At 41.3% G+C, this 12,154-nt stretch overlaps 1 protein-coding gene across 8 annotated transcripts in view; it reads left to right on the forward strand.

The window, feature by feature from the left end:
• The window catches only part of FRMD4A (FERM domain containing 4A), a 412,586-nt gene extending 405,176 nt beyond the window's left edge, over positions 1-7,410 (forward strand). For all 8 annotated transcript variants that reach the window (XM_083464152.1, XM_083464151.1, XM_083464153.1 and 5 more), the window contains one exon: positions 3,256-7,410. In XM_083464152.1, coding sequence (XP_083320278.1) covers positions 3,256-3,358 — 103 coding nt within the window. In that variant the 3' untranslated portion in view covers positions 3,359-7,410. The remainder of the gene's footprint in view (positions 1-3,255) is intronic.
• Positions 7,411-12,154: the final 4,744 nt, after the last annotated feature.

Genomic DNA, 12,154 nt, shown 5'->3' on the forward strand with positions numbered 1-12,154 from the left:
TCGAATGTTCCACTACCAAAAACAGTCCAGAGTCGGTGGGGTGCCTCAGAGTATGAGCTGTGTTTCAAATGCTGGGTTTAAAAGTATGGTCTGTGGTTCAAAAATGCTGGCTTTGAGCAGGATCAGTGGCACGGGAAGCAATTGTTGCACGGGAAGCAGTAGGGGGAGAATAAGGCTGTCATGATTCCCAAGAGTCTGCGTGAAGTGCTGTGAAAAGATGGGATCTGCTTTATAATGCTGGGTATTGTTAGTCCTTAAAGAAAACAAGTCAAGCACCAACTTGCATGCGCGGATACATTAAAACATGGTAAGAACTGTGTGCTTTCTAGAGACAAGCTCCTTTTGTCACTGTGGGAATTGTGTTGCCTTGCCCAGCAAAAAAAACAACCCCAATATTTTGTTTTCTTTTTCCACGCCCCTTCCCCATATCCTTCACACACAAATCAAAGTGCTTAAAATTCTCCTTAGCGTTCTCCCTGTGTTACTAACTTCTTTTTGTCTTCAAAGATGATTCACCAACCTGTTTCTGGCTGGATTAATAAGCTCTTAACAAGTGTTTTGTGTCACTGTTTTTCTTTAACATCTCCTCTTCCCTCTTTCTCTTTCGCCTATCCTTTGCTCAGAGACGCTGCAGACAACTCACCCACTATGGATGAGTCTCAGTCTCCAACTCAACAGAGTACTGATGAATAGAGGTATAGTGAGGGGATGTTTTCTATATTGGACCCCCCCCACCCCCCTCCATGCCTCTGCCCCTCCACCTTTTGTTTCCCTGTGGATTTTGTCTTCTTTCAAAAGCACCCTGTGCTACAGTTTTGTGGGAATGTGAATTCATTACTGGCTAGTTATTTGCATCCATTAGACCCAATATATGAGATATGCATGATTCCAAGTTGCAGATAGGTGCTGTCTTTAAATGAGAGAGTCATTTATGTCTACATTTACTGCGTTGGGGGGGGGGAGAGAGAATCTGCCCAACCACCTGGAAACAATTTTTGTCATAGGCAAGGAGGCTTGTAAACCACCAGTGCCATTTTTCAATTAATAACCCCCAAATATGACCCGCTACAGGTGGTGTTAAACAAGGTTTCATGTCATTATTATTATTATTATTATTATTATTATTATTATTATTTTATTTTATTTTAAAACTGTCTTAGAAAAGGCACCATTAAGTTCTTTCTAGAAGCATACAGCTGCCAAGTTAACTGATTATTGACCATAGGACTTCATTCTGTTGAGTTTCCATTAGGTTAACCAACAAAGTCTTATCTGAAGCAGCCTTCGCCAACTTGTTGCCCTCCAGATGTTTTGGACTTTAACTCTCACCAGCCTTAGGCAGCACATGTGCCAGGACACCAGGCTACTGAATTCGGATCTAAATACTTCTTGTGATGGATTACTAAATGCAATTTTTATGCACCTTGTTGGGGGTGGGAAATTGCAAGCCGGGAAGTAAAATGCAGAAAAATACAGATTCTAACAGTTAGACCCATGCTTAATTAAATGTGTGTAAAACCACTAGTGACAAAAAAATGTCCCCCTGTACAGTCACAAGTATTTATTTATATTTGCTAACTTAAAGTAACATCTCCCCGGGATAAATCACATGCAGGTGCTGGTGTTTGGTGTCAGATTTGCCACCAGTGATAAGAAAAATTAAAAAATTGTCCAGTAGCACCTTAGAGACCAACTAAGTTTGTTCTGGGTATAAGTTTTCATGTGTATAGCTGAAGAAGTGTGCATGCACAGGAAGCTTATACCCAGAACAAACTTAGTTGGACTCTAAGGTGCTACTGGACAATTTTTTAATTTGTTTCGACTGCGTCAGACTAACACTACCTGAACCAGTAATGAGGTTACCCCAGGTGTGTCATTTCCCCCCTCACTTTGACAGTGTACCCTTCCAAGCAGACTGATACGTGGAAACTTATATATGAGCTGGGGAATAGCGCACAAGGGGGGGCCAAACCGTAACGCAGTTACAAGACGCTGCTTTATGCATGCTCCCGTCTCTGAATGCTTGTGTGCTTGCATGTATCTGTCCACTCCTCTTCCTTCCTTCCTTCCTTCCTTCATCTGGGCATGCCCTTCCCTTCAAATAGATAAGATGTTTGCTCCATGATTGGCCAAGTTCCCATTCCTCTGATAGTTACTATTGCTCTGGGCCAATGATGTACTTTAACTTTCAAATACACACAAATCAAATAGGGTTTGCTATTTAAACAGTGTGGCAAAATTGATGTGATGGTGCATGGTTAGCTTTAGACGCCAATAGCTTTAGACTCAGGATTACCCTGAGAAAGATTTCACAGGAGGCTGGGTGGGGAACCTTGTTCAGGCCAAGGGCCACATTCCTTTCTGGGAGGCCTTTCAAGGGTCCTGTGATGGTGGTGTGCAGGGCCAGAAGCAAAAGCGAGTGGTGCAGCATGTGACTCTTACTTTTGTGCAGAAGAAGTCAGAGGTTTCTATATTTCTTGGTCAGACCACACCTGGAACACTGTGTCCAGCTCTGGGCACCACAGTTTAAGAAGGATGTTGAGAAGCTGCAACATGTGCAGAGGAGAGCAACCCAGATGATCAGGGGTCTGGAAACCAAGACTGATGATGAGTGGTTGAGGGAGCTGGGTATGTTTAGCCTAGAAAAGAGGAGACTGAAGATGATTGCCATCTTCAAATATCTCAAGGGCTGTCACATGGAGGAAGCTTGCTCTCTCCTCCTGCAGGGGCTAGGACCTGAAAATATGACTTCAAGTTGCAAGAAAGGCAATTCAAACTAACCATCAGGAAGAACTTCCTGACAGTAAGAGCTCTCATTCCTTGGAGGTTCTTATGCAGAGGGTGGGTGACATCTGTCATGGATGCTTTAGCGGAGACATTCCTGCTTTGCAGGAGTTTGGAATAGATGACCCTTGTGGTCCCTTCCAACTCTACGATTCTATAATTGTATGGTTCTCTGTGTCCTGTATCCAAGCAACCTAGTTTCTACACATTCATACACCTCTCTCTCTCCTCCATCCAGACAATCAAGGGGCATAATCAAGAGGCATTCCAGCTGGGGAAGAGTTCTGATGGCCTCATTTGGCCCCCAGCCCTTAGGTTTCCCCACTCATCTTACAGCAGCAATGCACATGAAAGTTACCAAGAGTGTGTTTTCTCCACTTCTTCAACCTCCATTGCTCTAGTCTCTGAGGTTGTCGTTCTACTGCCTCTTCCCAGTGTGCTAATTTGAGTTTCTGTCCCTTCTCTCTACAGGAGCTGCAGTGATAGCTGTTACTTGGATTCTCCCCTCTATCCAGAACTAGCTGATGTCCAGTGGTACGGACAGGAGAAAGCCAAGCCTGGAACTCTCGTGTGAATCCCCTTGACCTCAGCTGTTCAAACGCATCAATGCCATTCTGAAAAATCACCTCACTGCCTCTCATTTGCCTTACACTGGCGCCTGATACCAGCTTCAAGTCAAAGCACTTTTTGCATAAGGCAACTGAAGATGATATTAGAAAAACAGATCCATCCCCAGCCAGTAGCGGAAAACGAATTCCTTCACTCCTGGTTATTTCAAACTGCCATGTGCCTCACAGAGATCACCCCAGAGCAGAGGGCAAATTTACAAATAACTTGGATGTTAAGAACACCACAGGCAGTCAATTCAAACCATTCAAGGTTGCATAAGCCTCTTTCTTTGATATGTACAACTGTTCTAACATATATGATTTGAACTCTAAAGTCAAAGTACTAGTTAACGCTAATGTGACAGCTATCATGAAATACCCTTTTCATTGCAGAAAAAGACTGTAGGGAATAGAGAATGATCCTATCATTTCAGAGTGAGCCAGAATACTGTACTGCAACTGTTCTGTGCTGCCAAAGATTTCAGTAGCTGTTTTATGATGCATTTAAAAGTATCCATTTTTTTCAGAAACAGTAACGCTACTATTCTGTAACTTGCCTTCCATCTTGATGCTCTAAGCACCACTCTACTATGATGACAACCTGGGCAGATATCATCTGAGAAAACTCTGAAAAGATGAACAAGGGCAAGGAATTGCTTCTTTTTAACGTTCCTGTGATTAGTTGCAAGTAAAACAACCAATAAATTTTTCAGAGGATTTCTATGATCAGTTGTGAAGTAAAATGCCAAAAAGTGTTGTTTTGTTTAAAATCAATTTGCCTAGAAAATGTCTCACATCACGGAAAAGCACACCATGTAAGCTTGACAGCAAAATACAGTAATACTTGTGTGGGGGAGGGCTTATTGACTGGCCAGGGAAGTGAACTATGCTTCAAAGAGGAGTGCTTGGCAGTTTTTATTTGTTTACGAGCAGTTTAGGTTGTTTTCCTAAGATGAATCACGACGAGATTACAAAAACTTTTGAGACAAAGTATGGTTGTCTTCTGCCAATACCAAAAGAGAGGAAACTACAAGTTTACATGTACACTTGAGCAATGCTTTTTTATACACTTCTAGAAAGCCATCATACTTCACAAGGCCTCAGTACTTTTATAATGAACTAATGCACAAATTTCTAGGTCCCCGGTCAACTGCTAGTTTGCTGGAGGACCACCATGGAAAAGGAATGGCCAGGAAGAAGCAAGGATCATAACAACCCTCCCAAGCCCATAGACCACCTCCCAAGTCTCAATGCCACTAGTATTTTGCCCCTGGATGGACAACAGTGAGGACCAGAACGCCCTTTTCTGGTGCCACCAGTTGCTCAACCCCTGATCTGAACAGATAGGAGAGCAGGCACACCAGGTCTTCACTATGGTGTGGTGATGCTGTTGTGCCACCCAACGGCCAAGTGTCTTGCCCCCCCCTTCCCCAAATGTTATGTTTGTGTGCAAGCAGCTGACAAACTGAAGAGAAGCTCTAAAAAGAAAAGAAGAAATGCCCTAAAGGCCAATTTTGTTGAAAAAAAGAAAGAAAGATTCCACAAACACAAGAAACCTAAATTCTCCCAAATGGAACAAAAGAACTACTGCTCTTCCAAGTAGGAATGGTAGAAGATTTTGCACCGTTAAGTAGGGCTGGGCAATATCTGATATATCATCAGCTAAACATTGCAATATACCGATCTATCACAAAATAAGGATGGAGCTATGAAGACGCAATGGCTGGCTTCATGGTTTTTCTTGCATTGTGATATTTGCATAGCGTGCACACAGACACACACATGATTTGTGATATATTGCCAGGTCAAAAATTATGAAGCCAGTTTCAAAATATGTACTTTGAGCCAGTTTGGGACGATATATTGATATATCACCCAGCCCTACTGTTAAGACTCAGTAAGGGTCTGTCTAAAAGCAGAGAAAGAACAAGCTAAAATCACAAGCAAGAGTGAGATCACTGAAGCAAATAGCACAAGAACAGGTTGTCTTATTTCTATTTCATATTCATCAAGAAGGCATTATGTAAACATCCACATCTTAAGCCCTTATGTCCATATGCCATTGTGATGAACAGAACAAATGACATTTCATTTGAAGCAATAACCGCAGTCCATCACCAAGTTAGGCTTAAGCAACACTGAAGTCCAAGCACCTTAACAATTACAGGTTTGCAGCCAATGTTGCTTTTAAACATCTCATCTTAAAATAAGATTGGAAAATGTATTGATTTAGTCTCTCTTAAAAATGAAGTATCAGCAAAATAATAAACTATGACAATAACATGCAACTTAAATGGCGTCGTCCTAACGTTTTACCAAGGAAATTCTCCAAAGTTCATGCTTCTTCTCTCCTACACGCTGCCCCTCTCGTTGTGTGTCTCTGTGTGTAGTAGTACCCTCTGCTAGCAACATCCAGCATATGGCTTCACAAACCAAGACAACCAACTAGATGCATCCTTCTCAACTTAAGTACCGTATTTTTCCGTGTATAAGACTAGGGTTTTTTCCTAAAAAATAAAGTCAAATATTAGGGGGCATCTTATACACAGATACATCCCCCCCGGCGCCGCCATTTTCTTAAATCTGAGTCCCCAAAAATACATGGGGGCGTCTTATGGACTGAAATATACGGTATGTGTAGTATATGGGCTTAAACTGGTTTAACATTCATTCCCTCACTGTGGAGAACTATAGTTCTCAGCATATGAAAGGACTGCTAACAGAATTTTCAGCCCCTTCATTAAATTACACTTCCTGTAAATTCTTTAGCAGAAGCCATGACAGGTAAAACTGGTAGATTACTGATTAAACTCACCTTCCAGGCTCCAGCTAAACAACTTGATTTGTTTTAATTTGTACCTGAAAAGTGAATCAGAATGCTTGCCAAAATCACCTTAGTAAACATACCAACAGTAATGGAAATCACAGTCCCCCAGTCTAGCTAAAAAGTTATTTGTGACTAGTTTGCTTCACTGCTTCAATGGTCACACCTGAAACCAGATGGACTGGGGCTCCTTTTTTTATCGGGCTGTTTGGATATGATCCTGATGGACCAATAGTTCCCATCTGTTACATCCTAATGAGAACTGGCATGTTATTTTGCAGCAATACTGGCAGCCCTGAGTCAATAGAGAACGGGCTCAAATTTCCAAAAGCAGAGTAACATTCTCAAGGGGGTGGGAGGGAGGCCATGTTGAGTAGGGGAGAGCAGGGTGTGTTTCATATTTGTTTTTTTAGTCAAGGCACTTGTGAGCCAGTCTGGTAGTAAAGACAGAAATTAAGTAAAACAGGTTTTACTGTTTAACTCAATTCAGTTATACAAAACTGTACATAAAGTGTTAATCAGGAGATTAACATGTTTTGAGTATGATATGAGGGGGTAAACCATAGCTATTGTATACAAGCACTTGACTACCCCCACTAATAACCCCCTTGAATTTTGCTTTGTATCCATGAAAAGGTCCCTCATCCAATAATTGCATTTTGTCCGTCTGTACAAACCACCACCCTGGCAGGGTTTATTTTTAAAATAATATTATATGCAGTTGAGTGTTGGAAATGTTGGGGGGGGGGAGGTCCAGTTTGTTTTGTTTTGTTTTCCCACCCCAGTATTAGTTTTAGTTTTGGACATAGCAAACCCCAATCAGGTGCTATCAGATGACCAGTTACTGCTTAGTTAACTAGATGTAAAGTTTTACATATATAAATATATATATATATTAATGTCAATAGTTTTATTACAAGTTGAGCAAAATGGACTCTAGTTTAAAATAAGGGGGAAATTAGAACTCTTCTGAAATGGACTGTAGAGCATGTAAAATGATTTTACTGAAACCTGTGCAACGGTAATCAAGGGGAAGGAAAAAAATGTTATGTTGTAGAAAAGTTTGCAGAATTTTTTTTTTACAAATCTGCTTTTAATTTATTCTTTTTCTATTAAGAATTTGTATAGTTACCTTTACATTTTGCAAAAACAGTGTTGTCAACACTTCCTTATTAAAGCATTTTCAAGATGAAATTTGGTGTCCGTACTTTTTTCTGCAGTATCCAAGGTGACTTTATGAGCAGTCTCTCTTAATTTGGTGATGCCCACTCCTAGCTGTGCATACTGGCTCAGTGCACACGACACATTAAACAATAGTTTAAATTGTTTCTGTGAATGAGCAGTGAGTTGTTCCAGTCCTGCTCCCCAAGCATGTGGAAACAAACCACTCTTCTAACAAGCCACAATACACCGAGATTTCCAGTGATGTGAGAACCAGGCCCCTGCCTTCCGTCTTGCATCAGTGGCTTCAAACATTAGTGCAAACATTTGTGCCAGCATTTGTGCAAACCACTTTTACTCTTTTATATCCATGTGCAGGAACACTAGATGGTTGGTAACTAAATTTAGGATAAAAATAGAGCCTAAAGCTACAATACTACCAAGCAAGATTCCTCTCTTTGAGAGGAGGGTTCCAGCTTATGAAACTATCCCCCCCCTCCCATCCTAAAGTCTTATTTATCAAGATTCAAGCGAAATCCTTCAAAACGTTTCTGCTCAACTGAAAAACAATTTTATTGTACTGTATTCATCAGCTAGTGATGGCTATCCAGGTTGTCCCTTGTGTAGAAGGGCAACCAGGAAATTCTTACTCTCTATTTGTCTTTTATTTATTTTCTTAAGGTACAGGTTGTTGTGTACTTGAACACAAGCTTGTGGCTGCCATTCAGGTCAAGCCCAGAGACAAGGAGCCTCCCTCAAGCCTGGGATGAAAACCCAGTTGCCATAGCAGATTTCTCATTAAGATACTCCCTTAGCCAGGACAGCTGGAAATGCTTATTTTGCAGTTCCTGTGGTTTCCAGTAAGGTGCCATTCCACAGATTGCTAGAAGATAAACTTAATTCTGACACAGGATGCAATATCATACAGAAAGCTTCTTTTCAGGACCACCAGCCAGGAGAGAAAATGCCCATAAAGGAAAGCTTTCCGGGAGAAGTAGCTTTTCCCCACATTCAGCAATGCTGCCATTGCCTTCCAGAATTTAAGACATCTGCTTACATAGTCTGTAAAAGGCACATCCCCAGTCCAAGTCGCACTTGCTACAGCTAGCATGTCATCCCTCTTGTGGGAGGTGAAATATCTACTCAGGATCTTTCTAAGACCCTAAGGACTCTGCTTCTCTTTTAAAAGATGCTCCTCCTTAACTCAGAGCATGTAGTGCCATTTTCCTTCAGGACAAAATTATAGTTCTTGTAAATCACAGACACCAATGTTTCTAAACATAGAGTATAAAACCAAGGCCAGACTAAATGGCTGAATTTGGAAACCACTGGGGCGAGCCATGGACGACAGTTGCGACATGAGAAATATGTCCTGCTATATTAAATCCCCTTGATGTGTACAAAACAATTTACAACCCACCAGCATTTTCTTCACAGCATCTTCTTGTCCACTCACCAGATATTCCCAGCCTAATCAGCTACAATGCTGCCTCCCCTTAGCCAAAAGCTCCTGCTTACTCTTTTTAAACTCTACATATTTCTGTACCACCTCCTGGGCTTTAATACTTTAGACTGCGACATTTTCCAGGCCTAAGAAGCTTCAAGGGAATAGTGATTTTTGTTTCTTTCTGACAACGTCTCCAATATATTTATTGAAAAGAACCACTAGCCAAGCAGTTACATTATACTTTTATAGGCAAAAAAGTAATTTTATAAAGATCCAACTGCTACCTCCTCCTCTCTAAGGCTGGAACATTACCTTTGCCACCAAGTGCAGCATTCCCAACCTCTTGTGTTGGCTCTTTGCAGGGTGAAGCAGCAGCCAAGTATAGCAAGGGGTGCTCGGCTCTGCCTACATTTACAGCATTTCAGAGGCACCACCTCTCCCACCCCAATGAAGGGGGATTTGAGATGCCCTTGCTAGCCAGGTGGAAACAAGCAGCAGGAAAAGAGCCTGCAGAGGGAAGCTGTGCGCAGGAAACTGTGGTCCGCGTGTGTGCACAACCCCTCCTGATCTCACGCCCCTAAAAAACCAAGCAGAAGGTTGGGAATCCCACATTTGTCACTGAATGTGTGTACCTTTGCCCTACTCTGACTGAAGCTTTTCCAACACATTATAAAGATTCAAAGTAAAGTTATAGTTTAAATTCCCATTTAAAGGCAATTAACTGAACAAATATGGAAGATAGGCTTATGGCACAGCAAGCAAAAAAACAGCCCAACTCAACACTTACTGACCTTAGTAAGCAACCAGCATCTCAGAAGGCCCTCTGCAAAAATCCTCAGAGGGAGTTTCTCTCGACATACTGCAGGAGAGCTTTTCTAGAACAAGATACCCTGCCCCTTCCCAAATTCATCTTTAAAACCCTGCCCTGTGCCATTTCTGGCATTGTTGCTCTTTATATTCTTTTGAACGTGTGAGAGCTTTTAAAATAAAATATTGAGCAAGCTAGGACAATACACCAGTTATCAGGAAAGGAGATGCTAAACCACTGTGTGAAGTAACCGCACCACTGCCTCCCCACCCCCCACCCCCAGTGCCTCCAGGAATGCGAGAATGTGCCCATAAACTTGGTATCATCACACTCTGGAAACAAAAGTCCTGTTTACTTTACCAGTCCTGTAAGAAATCCAGTCTCGACTGCCACATTCTGGAGGAACAGACATTCTTCTCAGAGTTTTCTATCCGGCCTCCCAGACAGATACTGGAGTAAAGAGCCTCCAGTCTTCCGTGAAAAGCAGCTGCCACAGCAGCAGTCACCCTATAATCTGTGCCTAGTGACTAAACAGAACGGAAACAGATCAAAACCCTTTTAAAAAATGCTAATATGTTTTATTTGCTGCTTAGTCAGTTTCTTAAAGATGAAAATATCCTGAACTGGCAGAACTTGAATTGTTCATAAGGTACAACAGGATCAAACCCCATGAAAACCCTGCCAACTTCAGTGCATGCAAGAATCTGAGCTGAGAGAGACTTCCAGAAGTTTGTCAAATGAACTACTAAGACAGTTTCAACCATCCTGAAAGAGAATAGTGCACCTGGACTATCAATACAGTATTCAGAGACCAAAGCACCTACATATTTACAAGTTAAGAACCTCCTACACTCTATCTTCCAGCCATACACAGCAATAGAATCATAGAATCAGAGTTGGAAGAGACCACAAGGGCCATCGAGTCCAACCCCTTGCCAAGCAGGAAAATAGAATAGAATCTCAAGTATTCAAGTGGTCCTGAATAACCCTCCCTCACACAGTAATTCCTAATGTCCCAAGTTGTCCGAAGTGCCCATGAGGTCAAAGTATCCACCCACACAAGAGAGGCTGCCTGGTGTGTCCTTGAAAGATTAAATGTTGTGGACTCATGTCTTTCCTATCAACCTCTGTGAAAGGAGAGAGGGAGGAAAGTGTACTGTGCTTCTCAATATTGTTCCAAGTCTCTCCAAGTGAAAGCACAGCAGAGGTGCACACCTTCAGAGGAGGCTGCTTCCTGCATCTCTGGATGAGTTTCTGTTCTGGGCATGCTTCCTGCTATTTGGGAGTCAGGCTTGTATTCGTGGTCAGTGCACAGCACACAAGGAAAGCAGCGAGTTTTACTCCTAATTATTAAAAATAAACATTTTCTGCAATAAGAGTGGTTTTGTCTCCATTTTAAAGAAAAGGTTGCCTGAACCATCAGAAATATGGGAAACACAGTCTTACTACCATGATTCTGAACAAACCTGATGTACATTTGAAGAATTTAAGCTGCAAGACACATACTTGGAAGTCAATGTGGATACTGTTCCGTAAACTGTCACAAATTCATTCAGCTTCAGAGCTGTAATGGAAACATCATGGGCCAGAGAACCTTGGCTAATCTGCATACTTTAGCTATTTGCAATTAGCATGGTTAGCATTGTTATCTGCATGAACATTATGGATGCCAAGGAACAGCTGGTGTAGACATTTCATGTGTTCTGTTAGCCCTCACATCAAATAAGGCAGGCACTGAATTAACTTAAAGGCGTTAAAAGTGCTGTTGAACGCACCCTCAGAACTTACCTTTTCATATTTTTCTGCAAGCTGAACACTAAACACTTACTCAATGTTTTCATCGCAGCCTATGTCCTGAAAATGACCTCTCAATCCCTACCATGTACACAGTAAGAATGAACAAGTATAATTAAGCTCAAACTGCTGAACCTGACTGCCTCAATGACTTTTCCTTCCATATAAATCTGCTCTTGCTTTTGAGATCCGTTTTGAAAGACCTAATCTCAGAGCTTATCAACCTGGACTATTAGGCAAATGATCAGTCTATGTCTGGTGTGTCCCATTTCTGCACATATTCATTCTTAAATCCATTCCATTCCATTGTTGCATTCATCTGTGCATTGCTAACACACACAAAATACTACCTAGAGAGCATTCTGTAAGCAAATACTTTATCTTTTATATATAATTTTATTGAATTTCCTATTATTTACGAAATTGACTTCAAATTAAATAGTTGCATTGTTTCATGGATTGACTTCTCACTCACACCTCCAGAGTGTTTTTGTTCAAACTCTTTTCTACTGTGTTATATATCAAACTCTTACCTTACAGAAATCCCTCTGATACAATTACTTTAACATTTTTTCTTCCGCTGCTCCCATCTCGTACATATTTTATCTCAATGTATGCCTTCCTAAATTTACTTTATCTTAAAATACACATTTCTGCTATTTTTTGAGGGGGAAAATTGAATTCAGCACCACACTATTACCATTATTCTTCCAGTACAAGCATTTCTA

This window comes from Podarcis liolepis, assembly GCF_965112155.1.
Source record: "Podarcis liolepis genome assembly, chromosome: 10".
Classification (NCBI taxonomy): domain Eukaryota; kingdom Metazoa; phylum Chordata; class Lepidosauria; order Squamata; family Lacertidae; genus Podarcis; species Podarcis liolepis.